At 42.0% G+C, this 21,589-nt stretch overlaps 1 protein-coding gene across 5 annotated transcripts in view; it reads right to left on the bottom strand.

Moving 5' to 3' along the window:
- Positions 1 to 21,589, bottom strand: part of WNK1 (WNK lysine deficient protein kinase 1) — a 106,058-nt gene that overhangs the window by 55,466 nt on the left and 29,003 nt on the right. For all 5 annotated transcript variants that reach the window (XM_071551228.1, XM_071551229.1, XM_071551230.1 and 2 more), the window contains exons 2-4: positions 15,208 to 15,380; positions 10,888 to 11,108; positions 8,722 to 8,879 (exon numbers count right to left, since the gene is read on the bottom strand). In XM_071551228.1, coding sequence (XP_071407329.1) covers positions 8,722 to 8,879; positions 10,888 to 11,108; positions 15,208 to 15,380 — 552 coding nt within the window. The remainder of the gene's footprint in view (positions 1 to 8,721; positions 8,880 to 10,887; positions 11,109 to 15,207; positions 15,381 to 21,589) is intronic.

The following is a 21,589-nucleotide window of genomic DNA, read 5'->3' as shown; positions in this document are numbered from 1 at the left end:
CTTTGGTGCCTCTCACTCTCAAACACAGGAACAAGCAAAAGTATTCAAGCAGCCCCATGTCACTGCCTGCCCCAGCAACAGCTCTGAGGAGCCTGGAGGTAATTATACAGGGGTTATGTAAAATTTAGGTGGGGTTCTGGTCTGTGAATCACATAACCTCAAAATGATTTATTACTACTCAACACCCCTCTGAGTTTCCTCAAGACTAAAACCTTCCTGGACTTGCCCTGTTCCTACCCCTGTGGAACTGTGATTGAGTCCATCATCAGCAAATTTGCTGATGACACCAAGTTGGGAGGGAGTGTCGACCTGCTGGAAGGCAGGAGGGCTCTGCAGAGGGATCTGGATAGACTTGAGAGATGGGCTGATTTCAGTGGGATGAAGTTCAACAAGGCCAAGTGCCAGGTCCTGCCCTTTGGCCACAACAACCCCCTGCAGCACCACAGGCTGGGCACAGAGTGGCTGGAGAGCAGCCAGGCAGAAAGGGACCTTGGAGAACTAATTGACAGGAAGCTCAACATGAGCCAACAGAGTGCCCAGGTGGCCAAGAAGGGCAATGGGATCCTGGCCTGGATCAAAAATAGCGTGGCCAGCGGGCCCAGGACAGTGACCCTTCCCCTGTACTCTATGTTGGTGAGGCCACACCTTGAGTGTTGTGTTCAGTTCTGGGCCCCTCAGTTCAGAAAAGAGATTATGGGGCTGGAGCAGGTCCAGAGAAGAGCAACAAGGCTGGTGAAGGGACTGGAGCACAAGTCCTGTGGGGAGAGGCTGAGGGAGCTGGGGGTGTTTAGCCTGGAGAAGAGGAGGCTCAGAGGTGACCTCAGCACTGTCTAGAACTACTTGAAGGGAAGTTCTAGCCAGGTGGGGGTTGGTCTCTTCTCCCAGGCACTCAGCAATAGGACAAGGGGGCACGGGCTTAAGCTCTGCCAGGGGAAATTTAAGTTGGATATCAGAAAAAAATTCTTTCCAGAGAGAGTAATCAGGCATTGGAATGGCCTGCCCAGAGAGGTGGTGGATTCCCCATCTCTGGAGGTTTTTCAACTGAGCTTGGCCGTGGCACTGAGTGCCATGATCTGGTAAAGGGACTGGAGTTGGACCAAGGGTTGGACTTGATGATCTCGGAGGTCTTTCCCAACCCAATCCATTCTATGATTCTAAATACAGCACTACACTTGGCAGGACATGAACCAGCAGCCCACGCATTCCTCACGTCAGTGTTTGTGACCAGCAGCACTGTACTGACAACCAACTTTGAACTATCAGGCTCCCCAAAGCTTCATGACTCACTAATCATAGAATTGTAACAGTTCTGACCACACTGCAGAGCCAGGCATTTTAGAAACACTTATCTCCCTGTTTCTGAGAGCCACCTTTCCACCCCTTGTTAAATTAGGCTCAGTTAATGCAAGAACTAAATGGGTGTCAGTACAGGAAAGAATATGAAGTATTAATATCACAGTTATAAGAGGCTCGATTCTTAATAAACAACTTTGCAAATTTTTAAATATACATGGTTTAGTTTGCACTTAGGTTACATTGCAAAACTCTTTTCTAAAGAGCTTTTAGGTTCTTTTCAGAACCTAAAAATACATTACATCTTGATTTTATGCAACTCAACCAATACTTACAATAATTTTAAAATCATATCCAATCCAAAATTGCCAAAGGACACACTCCAGGCTCAGCAGAGAATGTAACAAAGAAACAGCTCCTTTTACTCAAACCAAGTTTTTTTTACACCAATATTGACAAAATATTTTTAGCTGTAATCTAGAAGCTTTGGATGCTGAATAGTAGAGATGCCTCTAAGATCAAGTTGTAAAAGTGAGCTACTTTTAGAAAAGAACCCACTTGAATAAGCCTTTTCCCTTCCAACTTCAGACGTCATCTGCCTTAGCTGTGCAAACCATACAGAATTACAGAACTGGGCAGGTTGGAAGGGACCATAGTGGGTCATCTGGTCCCAGTCCCTACTCAGGCAGGGCCATCCATGAGCACATGACACAGGATTGTGTCCAGATGGTTCTGGAATATCTTTCCAGTGAGGAGACCCCACAACCTCTCTGGGCAATTTGTTCCAGTGCTTGGTCACCCTCATAGTAAAGAAGTTCTTCCTCATATTCAGGTGCAACTTGCTCTGCATCAGTTTCTGCCTGTTGTCCTATTGCTCAGCACCACCAAGCAGAGCCTGGTCCATCCTCCTGACAGCCCCCCTTCAGATACTGACACACATTAAGGGGTCCCCTCTCAGTTTTCTCCAGGCTGAACAGGCTCAGCTCCCCCAGCCTTTCCTCCTAAATGATGCTCCAGGCCATCCATCACCTTTGCCACTTGACATACAGCACATCAGACCCCATTCCTGCTGGTCGCTGGTTTTCCTTACTTAGATCATTGCAATTTCTTAAAGAGGACTCTAAAGTAAAATGCAAAGCTGCCCAGGATACTGACCCTTCAAAACCCTGAATTCCCATCTTTCACTTTTAAAGCTATTTATTTCTGAATTCATGACTCAGTGACAGTTTCCACACAGGAAGATTATTCACTCTTAAAGCTGTTCCAGAAAAATGCTTGTAACTCAGATGAACAGCTACAAGAGGCAAGTGGTAAAAGTCCAAGTATTCTTTATTTCAACCAGTATGATACAAAGGAATTGCATCAGATGTGCCTTTTGTTTTTCTATTTAAGTACCTGAAATTTCTTCTTTTAATGAACACAAGAGTTTGCCCTTTCCACAATTAATCTGTTTCCTGGTTGGAGGTTTGTGGCCTTTCAGTACCTGCTTTAACAGAAGACTACCTGCTCTCCTACAGGGTTTCCTCCCCTTCTTTTCCATTTATTTCTTTTCCAATGCCTTTTTCACTACAAAGCTTGATATGACAGATGCCCCTGTATCTATCTAAACCAGGTCAAGAAACCAAGTTATTCAGGGTAAAAGAAACAAAGTTTTATTCACGTCTGAAAAAAGTTGCATACTGCTTTGAGGAAACAAAAGAGGATATACCATTGATTAAGCACTGCAAGTAAAATTACTCATGTGTCTAAAGGTTTAGCATTTCTATTTGCTGCCTAGGACCACCCAAGAGGAAAAAGAAAATAAGGTCTGGAATACTCTGTCCATTGCATCTCTAGTGAACATTAAGCAGTTGACTAAACAGTTATGATGCCCAACTTTGAAGACACTAAACAAGAGATTAATTTTACCTCAACTGACCAAACTACAGCACTTTGCCTGGTTTCCAGCAAAGGGAATGACCTTCCCTCTAACCAGTGAGTTCCAGTTCCCACCAGTTAGGGAAATTAGGGATTTTTAAACCAGTTAGATGCTGCCTGATCAGGTTACTCATTATGTACCTTGTTCCCTTAGGCCCTTTAAGCTCAGGAGAACAGGGAATTAAAATGTTATACCCGCTCTGGTGAACATTTCCGTAGAGAACCACCTTTTTTTTTGTTTAAAGTCAAAATGCTAAACGCCTTTTCCCCCCTCTTCTCATCTTACAGCAGCTCAGACAGCGGACATTGGTTTAGAGAGAAGAGACTGCACTTTTGGTGAAAGAAAGGACAAGTGCAAAAGTTCATTTTATCAAAGGAAGCACGGACAATAATCAAGTCTAGTGCACACGTCCACCAGGAGAACTTAACAGGTAAGTTTATACAATGGGAGGGGGAGAAAGAAAGGGAGTTTTCTGCTCATACTCAGTTTATTAGTACGTTCCAAACTGAGGACTGTCTCATTAACTTTTTTGCAATGAACATGTTTGGATTTTTACGTTAGTGGTAGGCATGGAAGGAGGAGATAAATTGGCATAATAAATCCATTAATGACAATAATAAACCCATTATTTGTCTTTTTACTAGTCCTGCGACTAGTCAAGCACCTGGAAAATTTAAGCCTCGGGACACCCAAGTATTAAAAATTGAGTAATTAGTACTTCTACACACCTGTAAAAATAATCTCTGTGCTGCAAAAAGCAAGTTTAAATGAAATACAGTGTAAAAGTAAAAAGTTCTATACTATATCTGTGAATGGAGACTGCAACATGAACAAGGGAAAAACCAACCAGCTTTTGAGGGAACAGATTGGGTTTCAGCGGCCTCACCAGACGCTGAGGCAAAGCAGCTGAAGGTACTGCAGTTATGCCTTCACTGCATTGCTTCCCAAACAGACTAAATCAAGAAATCATACTTAAGATGTCTGTTCTATAAATATCTGTTTTATTTAAATGCACATGTAGCCCATTTTAAATATCTCCTGTGACAAACTGTTTAATTGAAATGTCCATGGAACAGGTCAAATAAAATTACCAGTCTCCAGAGAGAAACAAAGTCAGACAGGGAAACCTTCCTGGATTTCACCAAGATCTTACACTCCTTTTTTTTTTCCAAACAACTACATAATAGAATTACATGTCTTGTTTACATTTTGTGTTGGAACTGTCTGTATTGCTTTGATATGGTGCAGAAATCATTTAAAAAAAGAAAAAGAAAGAAGGGATCCATTCCCTCCTCTGGCAATGTATCTCACAGACAGGGGTGCCTGCACAAGAGGGCAGAGGAGCAACAATAAATCACAGGAGCAGGCAGGACAGCCTTAAAGACAGAGCAGTTTCTTGTCAATTCATTGCAAGCTTAGATCACTTTTTCTCAGGCCAAGTGGGCAGCACTAAGTGGCCACTGGATGCATTCAGTCCCAGGTGGAACAGACATGCTCCTTACACTATTTCTGCCTCAGAGGAGACTTCCCACCCCTCAATAAGGTAAAAAATCCCAAGAGTTGCAATTTCTTTAAGCTCTAATTACTAATTTATTTGGAACTATTCCTAAAGAACATCAAAGAATTCAATGCTTCAATGAAGGAGTTTGAGACAAAACTGCAACATTATGATTTAATGGTGAGGGGGGAAAAGGCATCTCCCCTTTATATTTGAGACAAGACATGCAGATCTCTTTGTTTTCTAAAGAAACTGCTGGTGAAAGGGTCTGGACTGAGTATGTCAGAGGATCCAAGTACAGGGGTTAATATTCTGTGTCAAACTGCTGATTCCTTACCAGAACTGTGAAACAAGGAGCAGGAAAACACCTTGAGCCCTACAAATTCTGGACAGTTGTTTTTTTTAAGCCAGATATTCACCCAGATAATTCTATTGAAAAGAAGAATTCTTCTAGATAAAGTGAGAGAGAATACCAATTTAATTGCACTTCTGTTTCTTGGGCCATGGGAAATTCAGGAACTTTATTCTAGCACTGCTTTAAGGAAAAACAAACTTCACAGTGAGACAATGCAGACAGAACAGATGAACACCTTGCAAACAGCAGACTCATGCAGCAGTGCTGTCATCCAAGATGTGAAACAACAATAAGTGCCTGGGCCAAAACATGTCTCATCTCTGGAAGGAACTCCAGCCTTTAGATCTAAATTCTAGATATTTGCTTATCAAACAGTACTATTTAGACAAAAAGGTGCTTCCAGCTATGAGGGAAGACCCTGAACCAAAGAGGCCAAACACAACACAGCACTCTGAGAAACCCCCACAACAGCCCAAGCCAGTGCTGCAGTGTCTGGGCATCAGCTGGAGGAATCCTTATCACCAAAGGTGTAAGGTTAAATGCAGTGCAGCTGAAGGGCACCCTAGAAAAGAGACCAGTGCACAGCCAACATGTGAGAAAATAATACAAGCTGGTATTAGCCAGTCCAGTTCTGAGAGGACACCCTGGGCATTAAGGCACATTTTACAGGATTCTGTCCTAAACAATAGCAAGCACTTAAGCTAGTGGATCAACTTTGCCTTTTGCTAAGCCCAGTAGTTACTACAAAGAGGGTGAGAGAAATCAATTAATTTAAATATGTATTGCCTGCAGTGAGTGGCAGCACATTTAACCTCACTGCCTTTGGGGTTTTGTGTTTTTAAGCTCCCATATGGCATGATGTTCCATGGCTTTCAACAGCAGATCATTCTCATTGTCCTTCCCTCTAATCTCTGTGTGCATCCAGATAAAATAATCCTTACAACTTAAGGCACAGCAGGACTGTAGCTGCTGCCTCAACACATCCCTAAACGTGCCTAGGAAAGTAGCAAAGGAAGGGGCTGAAACAGAGACGCGAAACATCTTTCACAAACCACATTCATCTTCCAGCACATGTTAGAGGGAAATGTGTTGGCAAGCAATGCTGGATTCTCCTACACAGAAGGTGTTTTCTGGCTCTACTCTGTTATTGTTAGTTCACACACTGCCCTTTCAAGTACCCAATTTCTCAACTGGTTCACCCTTCACCCACAACTGCAAACATGGTCTAAACTTCTAAAGCCTCCTTTGAAGTGAAAGAAAATCTCACATTCTTTAACAGGGAGCAAAGGACAAGGGCAGAGAATTCTATGGCTCCTTTTCACATTGGTTCACAGAGCATTCAGAGTGGTAAAAGGAATGCCAGGAGTATTTTATTTCACTTCCATAACATAGGTCTGCTTTCCACATTATAGAACACCAAACTCTCTATTATCAGTTAAGACAAGTATGTGTTTTACTTCCAGATAATATTGTCTTTCCTTCATTGAAAGTGTTCCTTGAAAGCTACTCAAGTTTTGTTTGTGGTTGGTTTTGTTTTGTTTTAAACAAACTGCTTTGCAACTACCATGAAATAAACAACCACCAACACATGAAAGCACTCAGCCTTTCATCCTCTGCCTAGAAGCAGATAAATGTACATTTCATTTTCTCTACCTTCCTGTCCTTTCCTCCTCCTGAAAGAAAACAAGATATACTTTGATACCAAATCAAGTAAATCTGAGGAGCTCCCAAGCAGTAAATGAAACAGTAGGAACAAAGTCTGTGAACCATCAGCAGCAGAGTAGAACGGAAGGTGGTGTTGGTCAGACTGAAAAATTACCAGCGTTTCTCATCCATTTAGAATCTCATCAGTCAACCAAAAAACACTGGGGAGAAAGGAGCACCAACCACAAAATTGGTAAGCCGAACCCTGGTAAGTCTCTAGATAACCTTTTCTGCTCCAAGCCCCTGCAAAGCTTTCCAGTTGCTAAGTACTTCAAAGACCAGGGAGAAAGACCTGGTGGTTTCCAAGCCTGAGATAATTTCAACAGCTGATTCTTACCAACAGCTCCCTTACCAGCACTTCTAAGGAACAGGCAGGACAGTTACCTCAGGCATCTGTTCTGAGAAAAAGCGTCTATCCAAATTATACAGCTTTGTCTCTGGCCAAGACACACCCACAAGAAAGGCAAAAGGTACAACTAAGGCTGTTTTGGTAAGATACTCAAGTTTTCTTTCACTCATCCAAACCACTTTCAGATTAAATTGTGCTGCAAACGGAGTAAAAGCTAAACTTTGGCCTAGTTCTTCATCTCTATTAAAAAAGTTACAGGCAAGTCCACCAACATAAAAACCAAACCAAACCCAACCAAACAAACACAAGAACCCCACCCAAACAAAACCAAGCCAAACCTCTGTATTTGTGTATACATCTATATAAAAAGTTACTTCAGCATCTGTTCAAACAACCCAAAATAACCATTTTATGCCTTATTTCTTCCTTGTTCTGTGCCCCTTCAAACAAGAACAGCCTTCTGTTTCACCAAGCCTTCCTGCAGAATTCGTTACTTCTGATGTGAGGACCCTTCTTTCCACAATTGCAAGTCAGGAATTACATCTGCCTTTTATAGTGTGAGACATCAGGAACAACAAAGAGCTCGATTTTTCCAAAGCCAAGCAACTTCTCCAAGTGAATAGACACAAAATGACTAAACAGGAGTTCATTTGCCTGTGCATCAGACAAAGAGGTAAGTCTGGGGGTTTCCTCCTTCCTTCGCACACACGCACAGGTATTTGAGAAATTCAATCCAGGTTTTTATTTCCCCAAGCAGCCACCCCACTACTCTTTCTGAATGCTTAGATCAGAAGGTTCAACATGTTTGTTTTACTGCACTGGTGTAGCCTTCACAACACTGCAGCAGATCACAAAGTCAATCCAGCCACAACCAGCCAGCACATGTCGGGCACTACAGCTGTGCTTCCCGTGCTCAAGGTCTGCAGGTGCCCCTTAGTCCAGTCAGATGGGCCAACTCAAATTCCTTGTTGGCCTTTCCAGCCTTATGTGGTTGCACCCACAATGCTTCCAGCACCAGCACCACACGTGCCAGCACTTACCAGAGTGGAATACCTTCTGTTATTGATCTTATTTTTCCACTGCATCATTGTAAGAGCCCCCAGCATGCTGAGTAGGTATGGGCCACTCAAAATTTAAATTATAAAAATCACCCTAGGTAACAATTTATGATCTGTCCTGGCAGGCAGCTAAGCCAAAGTGCTCTGAATCTGTGATCCAGCTTTATTATAGAGAACAAAGTTACCAGCTAATCTTCAAGATTCCACCATTGCCCCAGTGACTTAAAAAATCATCTGTTATTATTCTAATGTGTTTTGTTGGTTGGTTTGGGCTGCTTTTTGTATTTTTTAAACCCCTGTAATACCTTCTTATATACTGAAAGAAGAGTATGAGCACATGCAAAATTTTATTTCCACTCACATACTGCACAGGACTCTGGCAGATATTTGGTGAGTCCAACCATCCTGTAACTTCCCATCTATCCCCAAAAACCTCCTGTCAGCCTTTTCCCCACACACACACTGGCACAGTAGCAGTGCTACCCAACTGTTCTCTTTTGCTGCCAACAGTAGTGGCTTTAGGCTCGGCAGTGAGGAGGGACTTACACTGGTCACTCGACGGTAGATCTGCGCGGCATTTTGGCACTCGGAATAAGGATACTCAGACGTGGCCATCTCTAGCATACACATCCCAAAAGCATACACATCAACGGATTCATCATATTTCTCCTCATACATCTCGGGGGCCATGAACTCTGGGGTACCTTAAATTAAAAGAACGATTCAGACTCTAAATGTCTCAAAGCGAGCAGAGGCTGCTGGCGTTACTCACCGCAGGGGGGAGCGGACGGGCAGACCTGTGAGACAAGAGAAAGTGGAGGCAAAAAGAAGAGGGAGGAAACCCTTAGTGACTCTGTTGCAGCAACACACTTTGTGAGTCTTCCATTGCAAGGCCTTTAAGGAATAAGAATGGTGTGAAAGGACTGATGTAATTCCTGGCTTATGTATGTCAGTTGGCACAAATATCAAACCCAACAGGACTAGCCTGAAATCAAACGAGAGGGGAAAGGGATAAAAAGAGGGAAACCTGTAGACTAGCCATAGGCTGCAAACCAAATACTAAGGAGAGTTAAGACACTTACCTTTTCTCCCTGTAAGAAAGGAGGCACATTAAAACTTGTTTCAAGAAATTACCCGACTGCCCTCTGCTGCAAAGGAAGTAGTACTGGTTGGAGCCTACAGCTAGTCTCTGACCTGGAGCTCTGTCTGCTGTTTGAGTAGAATGGTTCAGGCAAGGCCTTGCAATGAAAAACTCTGCTGTTACAAACATCAGTCTCCGTGAGAAGAGGATAAAAAGTAATTTTCTGCAAAGGCCACTCACCAGAGCCCTTTTCTTCACATACTTACCTTCCCACCTGCAGTATATTTATAGGCCTACTGCAGATACAGGCATTAGTGAGGGACATCCTATAGTCAAAAATACTCAGAAATACAGAGAGATTGAGTTACAGGCATAGAGCGTGAGATTCAACAAGTCCCATTTAAATAGTGTGCAGAAAATTATTGACCAGTGAAGCATCACAGCATCCCCTCTGTAAACAAAGGGGCTGCATTGTATGATCTGATTTACTTTAAGCCAGAGATGTAAGTTTGCTTTTTGTAAATTTAAGCACAGAATTATTTCCTGCAGACACCAGATTCAAGACAATTTAGAAGTCATTCCAGAGCCACATTGCTAGTTTTCACCACACTAAACCAAAAAAGAGAACATAACTGAAGACATTTATCCAAAGGCTAACCACTAATAGATAACTATTTGGTAATTTTCCAATGATAAATTTGAAGATATGACCAGTATGCTTAAGAAATGATTTCTTTTTTTAACACTATGCTTTTCTGTCCTATTAATACTTTGACCTGGTTAAGAAGCAGGAAATATTTCAGCAACAGCTTGGAAGACAATTTACAGGTATACACCACAGATCCCATCAAGGAATCTGGCATAGGACTGTTGAGTAATGCTGCATTTTAGCAAGCTCTAAATACTGAGAGTGAGAACAACTTCATTCCCTGCAGTCTATTCACCCAACTATAAAAACAAAGCTGATAAAACCAATTCTTTTAAGAAGTCACAAGAAAGACTACACTGGTTTCATCAAACCAATTTCTGAAAAGGATCATTAGTAAATACACAAGTGCCAGTATAAGGCAATAATTCCCCAATACCCTCCTAACTTACACAAGTCCACATTCTACAGACTCCCTGAGTAAGGTATTATACCACAGTCTGACTGTGATATTATATAAATATATATAATATTGACTTTCTTAGTTTCTGATTACTCACAAGCTACAGAAGATTTAATATGAACCCCTGGTGACAATCAAAAAAAAATTTGGCAGTATGAACTAACACTACACTAAATATCAAAATGTCGTTTGGTCACCAAAATGCATTTGCACACTTCTTGAAGCATCATCATATCAAAGCTGAGATTTTTATGTAGTCAAGAGTGGTTTTATCAACAATGTTACACTAAACTGTTGGGCAGGACAAAGACTCTGTATTCCAAAATACTCCAGTATTAACATACAAATATAAAAAGCACAATCAGAATTTCAGCATGTAATTGCATCAGGAACACAGAATGACCTTAGCAACCCAGAAACAAAGCCCAGGCATCTTTTGGCTTTGACAGTGGACCTTTGGAACCATATTTTTAAGGAAAGCTCTTAAAAGGCTCAGGAGCCTCCAGTACGAGAGGGGCTTACCTATCACACTTTTGGCAAAAGAAGCTCGTTTCAGGGTTGCCAGACCGAGGTCTCCAATCTTGACTGATCCGGTGGGGCCAGTAATGAAGATGTTGTCACATTTTAAGTCTCTATGGATAATGGGAGGGGTGCGTGTGTGTAGAAACTGTAAGCCTTTCAGTATCTGACGGCACCAGCTTCGAAGGACTTTAATTTTCATCACTTTAAATCTTTTCAAATACCTAATGGAAAAAGTAACAGCAGGTTAAACAGATTCTTCTACCAAGTAGCAGATTAAACTATGCCATTTGCTGTTTGGAAGCAAAGAAACAGTAATTAAAGACATGCACAAATTTAAACTTCACCTTCCATTTCAAATCTACCTGGACATTTCAAGACTTCAGAGGAGCTAAAGACAACTCCCCCTTCTAAAACCTACCCCAGTTTGTTTTAGACAGGAGGCTAATGATTAAAGACAAATGTGAAAAGCTTGATAATGTAGCAAATAACTCATCAAATACAAAATCATCCTACAGTTGGCTTGCTAAGTTTCAAGGCGCTGCTTCCACAATGAAGAATTCAAGGCTCAGGAGTTACAGCAATTCTTTATCTATTTAACTGCTTTAAACAATTACAACCTGTACCTTGATTAATTTTAACTGGGTGGGGAGGTGGGTCACTGGATGCAAAACACTAATAACAACCAACCAAGCAAAGAGTGGGGGCAAACTGTAAGGGTTCTGAAGTAATTTCTCCTTTTTTCTCAACAGTAGTCCAAGCACTCTGGTCAAGGTTTCAATATTACACTTTAAATCTGCTTCAAATTTACTTGTGAAGTTGTCAAGCAAATGGGGAATTCTTCGAAACAGCTTCCCTGGTACAGGACAGGGTCTGATCACCTGAACCTGACTGGTACTACTCATGACTTAGAAACTCCAGGCAGATATGGATGGGGCAGAGAAATCTTTAAAAAGGCTCTGCCACACAATTGAGGTGAAGAGCTCACACAGGAAGTCAGTATTCCTTCACAGGTAGAACGTAACTCAACCTCAACTGTTCTGCCATTGCCACTCTTTGAAATCCCATGTCAGGAGAGTACAATTTCATATCAAAAATATTTTCCAATACTTGTGACCCAAGACTATGATCTTATTCTATTACTTAACTTCAACAGATTAGAGATGTCATAAGGTGAGTAACCTGTGACAGTATTTAAGTGCTTTCCAGCAGTGTTTTCTTAGAACCTCTCTTCAGGTGACACAATTTGAAGTGAAGAGCTGTTTCCTTCCTTTTGAAAAGGTACAGGATGAAATACACTTAGGAGAAAGGAAGTAGTATGCTCTGTAGAGCAAGGACTTCATTCTTATATGGCCAGTGTCAGACTCTCAGACAAAGAACACTTTCACACTACTGCGAGATTGGCAGTAAATTCTGTGACCAGCATGGAGTCCAGTACCCACAATCTTCAGCAAAAAGCAAGTCATGTTCAGTTTTTCTGTGGTGGTGTTGAGTCTGTTCTGCATATCCCCTTATCAAGGGATGAAGTCTGGATGAAATCACTTGAATCAACACTGACATAAAAATGTAGCACATTAATCCCTTTTCCTTCAATTTCTCCAGTTCAAAAGAAGATCTGGAAAATCGAGTTGCTAGAAATAATCCTGCTCTGAAAACAGATCTGTAAAAGCAACCAGGACACAACTCCACAGGAAATCAAGTCTCAGAATATAAAGACAGGCAGGGAAAAAGCCAGGCCAAGGAAGGAGACAAACTGAAGGAGGTTTGAATCACATCAGCTACCACTTGAATTCTTGCTATTGATACAACCCTCATTCATCTCTCTTGAGCTTGTTCCAAACATCACATGGTGGGGCACTTCAGTTCAGCATCTGGAATCCGTAATTACATTCTTGGTTTCAAATATGCTTGCCTTCTGCCAGCATCTCTCTGCTCAGGGACCTGGGTCCAACCATCACCCAGCATCCCGCAGTGCTGCTGTCGGTTTTCCATCACACCGTCCTGAACTCAGTCACGTGTCACAGCAGAGACCAGTTCAAAATGGAACCACATATAAACACATACAAAGGCACAGACAACTCTACCTGCCAGTATGTACCCAATTTTCCTGGCATCACAGGGTAACTCAGGCTACAAGAGACCTCAGGAGGTTTCTAGTCTAGGCATCTGTAACTATGAATACCCACAGCACCTCAGCTCAGGGAGGTACAGGAATCCCTACTAAACTAGCAGAGGTGTGAGGCCCCTCACAGAGCACTCAGGACACACTTTCACCCAGGCCTTAAACAAAACCAAGGGCTGACACTTAAATCAGATTAAACACTGTTGTCTTCATTAATAGGATAATTCAAATTTAAAATAGACAACTCCATTTTCCCCCAATATTTCCACTCCATGACAGCATTCAGTATCAGAAAGCAGTCTTATGCGTTACAAAAATTCAGTTGCAAAACTTTTCCATTCATATATAGAAGTTTCGGGAGTTTTCCTTGTGCAAAATTAGAAAGTTGCCCAGATGGCACTCAAAAAGAAGTCCACAAAATTTTAACATTATTTCTGGGTACTTATCTCCCAATGTATAAAAAATCCCTGGAGAAAAAATTTACTTTAAGATTAATCACCACACTTTTTTTCTGTTCACTTTTTTACATCAAGGGACAACAATGTCTGTGTTCTAAGTCTGAAAATGAAGAGTGTAATACTTTTATTAAATGCAGGTAAAGTAAACATACTGGAAAAAAAAGATAAGGAGGGAATACTCAGTCAGCCAAATATCATAAGCTAACACAAGTGAGCAGTGTTAATCTAGGAACGTGACACAAACACATGAAATACTTCATGATACTAAATTTGGCACAGTAGAAATTTCCCACATATATAGTTACCTGCCAAGTCTCAAGTGAAGTGGGCAAGAATAAACTCAATCCCAATTGTAACATAAGCTATGCAAGAGTGGGGGGAAAAATCCATCCAGAACTCCACAGCTTCAAAGATCTTCAATTAAAGAACCTGTTACTTCGTTCCAGATAAAGTAAAACAACTTTCATACTTCAAAGCACAAAATAATCCTATAGACAGAAAATCTGAAGTGTTTCTTCCTACCAACACCCTACTTCATAATTGTCTATTATTGCTTTATTACATGATGGCATATGTAAGATAAGCCAATCCAAACGCTAAAATCTGTGAGAGGGTTGCAGGAGTAAGAAAGGGAGAAACAATTACATATAGCACTACTCATTTAGCATAAAATTAGGTATCTTTATTTAAAGGCATCTTTACAGAGCTGCAAAATCCTGACTTTATTACTGCTCTGAAAAAAGCCTGTGAAGCAGCAGATCTATTATTTTATCTGAAATACATTAGCCTTCAAAACGTTGTCATGGCACATGACGTTGAAGAATGTTGTGGTATCCTTAGTCCTCCAGAACTATTTCAAGAGACAAACACTTCCCTGTAACTGTAGCCCAGATTCCCAAAGAGCCATTTCTTCCCCCCTCTTTAAAAACGTCCATTTGCGGCTATCAATAAGCATTGTTTAAAAAATAGCAAAAACCCCGAGATGTTTTTTAAACATCCAGTTTATGGGCTATTTTAACCAAATAGATGACAAATAGTTTCCAACTCCCACAGCCTGCTTACACATTTAGGATGTGAATGTCTCTGCAAGACTTAAATGGGCACTGAATGCAGTGACCCACCAACCCTTTACCCCAAGCTGGCAGTTCTGTTTGCAGCAGGAGTGGGGACTCCTGGGAGCCCCCACAGCCCCGCACACCACTAGAGGCCCTCGCAGCATTTCCTGCACTCTGCTTTTACCTCTGCCTTAACCCACACCCAGGGGCACTCACACAGCTGCCTCACCACTTCATCAAGTTTCAGCTAAACAAATAGGGAAATAGGAGGTGAATTTTTCCTCTTTTTACATGTTATTTGCATTGTAGTAACACTCAAAGCCTCCCAAAAGAGGTGAATTAATTTGTGCTTTGAACTCCACAAACCAGCTCATGCTAAATGGAAAGCAGCTGGAGGAAAAAAAAATATGAAAAGTGAAAGTAGAGCTCAGTCATCCCAAGCTCTTAAAATCCAGAAGTTTTCTGCATGCACTTACTGGGACATCACAAGGAAGAATCTGACGAGCTTGGTGGCTTAAGAGATGTCCTACCATGCCCCACACTCCTCTTCAACAATATGTTCCTACAGGATGTTAGCCCCTCAGAAAAAGGGCTCTGTTCTTATGTATTCTGAAATATCATCTATTTCCAGTGCTCTGATTCTGCTCTCATGAAACTTAAATACTTTGACATGTCTTAATTTACTTACGTTTTCAATGTTCCAGACGTCATAAGTTCCGTCACAAGAACAATACACTTTTTTCCTTTGACTGTAGACTCCCAGGAATCATAGAACCTGACAATATTGGGATGCTGAAGCCCTTTCAGCATCCCAGCTTCCTCTTTGAATCGTTGTCTCTCTGACCTGGACAGCTTCCGATCCTAAAGAAAAAGGAAAGGTACATCAGAAAGCTTTGCCTTATTTTCTTATTCAGAGAAGCAGCCACTTGAAAAACAAGAGTACAAGTTGAGTAGACACAAGAATCAGCTGCCTTAAATGCCATTTAGTTTGCAATTCATAGAATCGATTGGGTTGGAAAAGACCTCTGAGATCATTAAGTCCAACCCTTGGTCCAACTCCAGTCCCTTTACCAGATCATGGCACTCAGTGCCACGGCCAATCTCAGTTTAAAAACCTCCAGGAATGGGGAATCCACCCCCTCTCTGGGCAGGCCATTCCAATGCCTGAGCACTGTGTCTGGAAAGATTTTTTTTCTGATATCCAACTTAAATTTCCCCTGGCAGAGCTTGAGCCTGTGCCCCCTTGTCCTATTGCTGAGTGCCTGGGAGAAGAGACCAACACCACCTGGCTAGAACTTCCCTTCAGGTACCTTTAAATACACTATTTTGAACACATTCTTTTACAATCTCTTTACAATATATTGTTCCTTTCAATTCCATTGCTCTCAGAGTCAAAAACTGCAAGTCTGTACATTAACTCCTCTTCCTCTTTTCTCCTCCCTTACTCTTAATAAATTTAGTCATTCCCTGGCTTAAGCTGGAAATAGAATTGTAGAATCATAGAATGAACTGGGTTGGAAGAGACCTCTGAGATCATCAATCCAACCCTTGATCTGACCCCACTGTGATCAGCAGACCATGGCACCTTACAGAATCACAGAGACACAGCATGGGCTTGGCTGGAAAGGACGCAATGTTTCAAACACATCAACAGGATGTAATGTTTGAGGATAAAACCAGATCATTTAAAGCATCTCTCCCTCCTGTTGTACACAACAATATTATCTTCCGTTGTTCCTATGTGTACAATATGGTAACAGATGGCATTGCCCCTCCATACAGGGGTAGAGCATCAAACCTCACTAACAAACAGTACACATTTGTAAATTTAAAAAAAAAAAAGAGTGAATTAGTCGGAATTTCTTTGATTAAAAGCAGAACCTCATGATTGAGCAAGTTTCCTGTGATTTCACATCAACAAAAACATAACTCCTACTAGAAACAAAAAACAATCTTTTGTCCAGAAGGCAGTTCACAAAAAAGCATTCCTGGACAACACGGGTGTGTTCCCCACCAACCACTGGCTGTCAGATGTCACCGAGACTCCGAGCAGCTGTTACCAGAGTTACATCTCAAAGAGAAGAGTCTGCTCGTGCCATTCAGTGTTCTCAGCTCACCAAGGCATTATCAATGCACTGCTCACACCAGTCAGACTGACGTAAATTAGATCCATCATCAGTCTGACTTATGTAAATTAGATCCATATGCAGTTTGCACTAACACTTAAAGCCAAGAATTTTAGAATCACTGTTTGGAAGAGTTATTTAGCAACAACCAGTGACCTATTTGTCAGATTTGAGTAATAACTTTAAGTCACTTCATTTCAGATTTTCTTTTCAATTAAAAGGAGGCAGCAAAACCATGCAGGGTTTACTTATACTCCCACTGTCCTCCAGGCAGCAATTCCTCTTCCTTTGCTTACAGGTAATGTGCTTTCTCAATACCATTCAGCCATGCTAACATCTAAAGTGTTCTATATTTACTTAGATGATTAACTTCTTCTAAAAGGTTCAGAGAGTATCTTCAGGCATGGACAAACTTCATTTCCAGAGGAAGCTCCAATTTCCTGAAGTGTACAATTCTCCCAGAGCAGAGTTTGAAATTATCTGAATGAATCTGAAATTATCTCAGAAATTAGTTTCTTATCTGTGTCTATGCATGTCAATCACACACACACTTTTACATTTCTTAGGAAAATATTAAATCCTTAAGTCTTGAAAATTTAGTCTACAGACATGAAAAGAGTTCAATCCTTCAACATTTCATGCTGCAGGAATGGGCACTACCACCTCTTGTCACTCCTCCATAAATACCCTTGCAAAACTTTCAATATAACAGGTTTGCAGAAACACCCTGCCAACATTTCATGTCTGGTTTTGGGTGTTGAGGGGAGTTTAATATGTAATTAGCACTTCCATTTCAGCTGTCTTACCTGTCTAATAGCTTTCCTTTCATCATAATGAACAGGGCTGCTCAAGTTCTGCTCAAAACCACTCAACCCAAACTGCTTCCAACGCAACAGAAAGGCAGGGTCGCAACAGGTACAGCAGATTACACATAAATGCTTCTGGGAAACACGCAGTGCTCCAAACAACAAAACATCACAAAAACATCACCTTTCTTACAGTAAAATAAAGCAGGATTCTCAGCCTCTGCACTGGACCAATATAATCCACACAGAGCTACTGTAGAGCCATAAATGCAGCTGTTACATATGGCCATCATACAAAAAAGGCTTCAATAATTACTTTTATATCACTTTTAAATAGTCAGTCTGAACACTTATATTCATTTTTGTCCAAAACCTAAATTTTAGATAAACACTTGGATTAAATTTCCTTCATTTTGTGCATACTAACAGGTTATCTACCACAGGACCAGACTAGGATCCCTAGCCGGACCAGGGCAGTGACCCTTCCCCTGGACTCTGCCTTGGGGAGGCCACACCTTGAGTGTTGTGTTCAGTTCTGGGCCCCTCAGTTCAGGAAAGAGATTGAGGGGCTGGAGCAGGTCCAGGGAAGAGCAACGAGGCTGGTGAAGGGACTGGAGCACAAGTCCTGTGGGGAGAGGCTGAGGGAGCTGGGGGTGTTTAGCCTGGAGAAGAGGAGGCTCAGAGGTGACCTCAGCACTGTCGAGAACTACCTGAAGGGAAGTTCTGGCCAGGTGGGGGTTGGTCTCTTCTCCCAGGCACTCAGCAATAGGACAAAGGGGCATGGGCTCAAGCTCTGCCAGGGGAAATTGAAGTTGGAGATCAGAAAAAAATTCTTTCCAGAGAGAGTAATCAGGCATTGGAATGGCCTGCCCAGAGAGGGAGTGGATTCCCCATCCCTGGAGGTTTTTCAACTGAGATTGGCCATGGCACTGAGTGCCATGATCTGGTAAAGGGACTGGAGTTGGACCAAGGGTTGGACTTGATGATCTCAGAGTCCTTTTCCAACCCAATCCATTCTATGATTCTATGCAATACTACTAACCAGTTTCAGACTACACTTCACTTAACGTCACCTGTATTTCATTTGTGAAACCCAATCTCCCTTAAGGGCTTTACTCCCTTTCCCTCCCCTCTACCACCTGTCCTAAATAGAAACTAACAAGTGCTAATCACCCTTATCAATGAACAGACTCTTAACGGACACCCACATTTTGACTCATTTCTCTCCCAGGTTGCAGCGTCGTGTTCCTGCAAACACAGCTGTGACATTTAACACGGACACTCAACACTTCAGTGCTGGCATTAAAACACCCACCAAGACAGTGACAATGTACTAAGTAATACAACCCTTCTTTGAAAGTCACAGGGCCCCAGTGATCCGGGACAAGTCTGGACAAAACACAGCCCAAAATCTTTCACCCAGGAACACACCAATGTTTCTGCAACCAGGGAAACCCTGCGCCCCTCAGCACACACTGCAGCAGGGAACGTTAAACAGAGATGGAAGAAAGACAGAAAGGCCGTTTGTTTCCAAGACCAGCAACACATATTACCTTTTGCTACCCTCATTTCCTTGGGCACAACTCACCCTCATCCACAAGAGGTTTTTATACTCTTTCCCTAAAGGAATACTAATATTAGGTTACAGAAACGTGTGAATATACTTTAAAAGAACACAGAAGCCCAGCCTTCAGGAAAATCTGAGATCTCAGATACATTTTGTTGGTATAATCACAGAATCATAGAATCAATTGGGTTGGAAAAGACCTCCGAGATCATCAAGTCCAACCCTTGGTCCAACTCCAGTCCCTTTACCAGATCATGGCACTCAGTGCCACGGCCAATCTCAGCTGAAAAACCTCCAGGGATGGTGAATCCACCACCTCTCTGGGCAGCCCATTCCAATGCCTGATTATTCTCTCTGGAAAGAATTTTTTTCTTATATCCAACTTCAATTTCCCCTGGCAGAGCTTGAGCCTGTGCCCCACGGTCCTGTTGCTGAGTGCCTGGGAACACACACTCTCCTCCCCCCATCTTTTTTTACCATAATGAAGCAACCTTAGGCAGACAAGACAAAGCCCTAAGTCTAGAAAGTAGCAAGTCACATTCTTGTAGCTCAGTTACCCCATGCCAGGCAGATACAGCCCAAATATTTTTAAAAATATACAGAGCTGTCAAACTGTAGGAGAGCTTGCTTCCTAAAACGGATGTAACTACCTTATAAAAAACAGAGAGCATTGTTCTTCCTAACTGATAACTTCCCTGAAGGACTGGAGTGTCACATCCCAATCACTGGGCTGCCCTTCCAACAAACCGAAACAGATGCATCAACCCCACTCCGCTTATTTCATTCATTCCTTTCCACCTACATTAAATTGTTTTGACAAGCCAGGACAAACAGCAAGGCTTCCCAGCACGTGACCTGCAGCTCTGCAGTGCCAGGGGCTGAAAGGAGACAGGCAGCAAATGAAACAATTGTTCAGCTCAAAGCGATTCAATAAGCTTTTCTTGGCTGTTTCCATTTATCCCTGTACTTCCCATCTGATTTCTTTGGGTCAGGAAAGAGCTATCAAAGGTGTTTACATTTTTCAATGGAAAACAGGGATCTTGGGCAGGTATAGACTTACACTAATGTACTTCACGTACACGAGCATGAATTACATGAAGAACTGTTACTACCCTCTTTCTATTCCTGTACTCATGTACCTTATATAAATGCAAACCAAACCAAACCAAAAGTCAAAACAACCCCCTGGCCCCCAAGATTAGTTATTGTACCAAGCCACAAAAAACAAAGATCAGCAGCAAAAAATGCTTATATTCCCATGGTGATTGATTTCAGCGAAGGCTTAATATCTATCCAGCATCCTTACTGAGGGAAAGAAAATACACTTCTGGCACCTAAATTCATCTTAAATTTCAACTGGGTTACTCACATAGCTGCTGAGTCTACTGAGTAGTTTCTAATACTTTTTTTTACAGAATCATAGAATCAGTTGGGTTGGAAGAGACTTCTGAGATCATCAATTCCAACCCGTAATCCAACCCCACTTTGATTGCTAGATTGTTTTCCTTTCTATCTTTTCCCAGTCCTTCCAAGTTCTGTCCTGTTAACATCACAACAAGAAATCACACATCTGCAACGCACATGCCACCACCACAGGCAGTCACAGAGCCCAGCTCAGACACCTGGAGCAGCAGAGGAGCCTCCTTAGTGAGGCTTCCTACTCTGTTTGGATCGTTCAAGCCGAGATCAACCAGGGGTCCCACCTCCCCAGGCTCTTTTTACTGCCTGAGCTCAAGTCCAGGACAATTCATCTGGCATGAAATGGGCACAGTTATGCAGAGGTGACACACTGCACTTTGCCTCCAAACTCATGCTGCAGGATACCAAGCAAGTGGATAACAAGAGAAATACCCCACGTGGAAAGAACTACATCTGCAAATTCCTGCTATGCACACTCAAAGGTGATTTCCTGTCTCTTAACATCAAGTACAACCAACACAGCCAAAGTGCCAGGGAACCTTCACACACAACAGAACAAACCAGAAAACCTCCCATGATTTCCATCTTCTACAAATAAATAGACTCACAGGTGAGAGGCCAACTTAAAAACAGGTATTTTTATAAAAGAAAAAGGTCATTGGGTGTGTTGCTACACAACTTGGAGCTGTTCCCTCTCCCACTGTATTGGGAAGATAATTAGCAGAGGAAACACAGAAACACTGGACATACTACAGACAGGTCTCGCCATGTTTCTGCACATCCTACCACTGTATACAGAAATTATACGTTGCTCAGTTGCAGCAACAGTTACTGGGTTGTTGCTTTGGATTTTTTTAACTCCACTACAGCATCAGTATGGAGCTTTATCCAAAGACGTGCATTAGAAAAATTAATAGCAGTGAACTGTCTTCAAGTGGCTTGATCTGAAAATGTACAGCCATGAGATACTTGAAAATGCTGTTGAATTATAGTCTGAATCACAACCAAGGTAAACTATCTATCTGTGCTGAGGTTACACCAAGCAGCATTTTATCAAGTATTACAAATGCCTGAAAACTTGAGGGAAGACACTGCAGCTCCCAGCCCATTATTCAGGGGAAGAAGGAGCATACAGAACAGACAAATGTTCTT

The sequence above is a fragment of the Pithys albifrons genome, chromosome 3, assembly GCF_047495875.1.
Source record: "Pithys albifrons albifrons isolate INPA30051 chromosome 3, PitAlb_v1, whole genome shotgun sequence".
In the NCBI taxonomy this organism is placed as follows: domain Eukaryota; kingdom Metazoa; phylum Chordata; class Aves; order Passeriformes; family Thamnophilidae; genus Pithys; species Pithys albifrons.
This window is presented reverse-complemented; position numbering and strand designations above follow the sequence as displayed.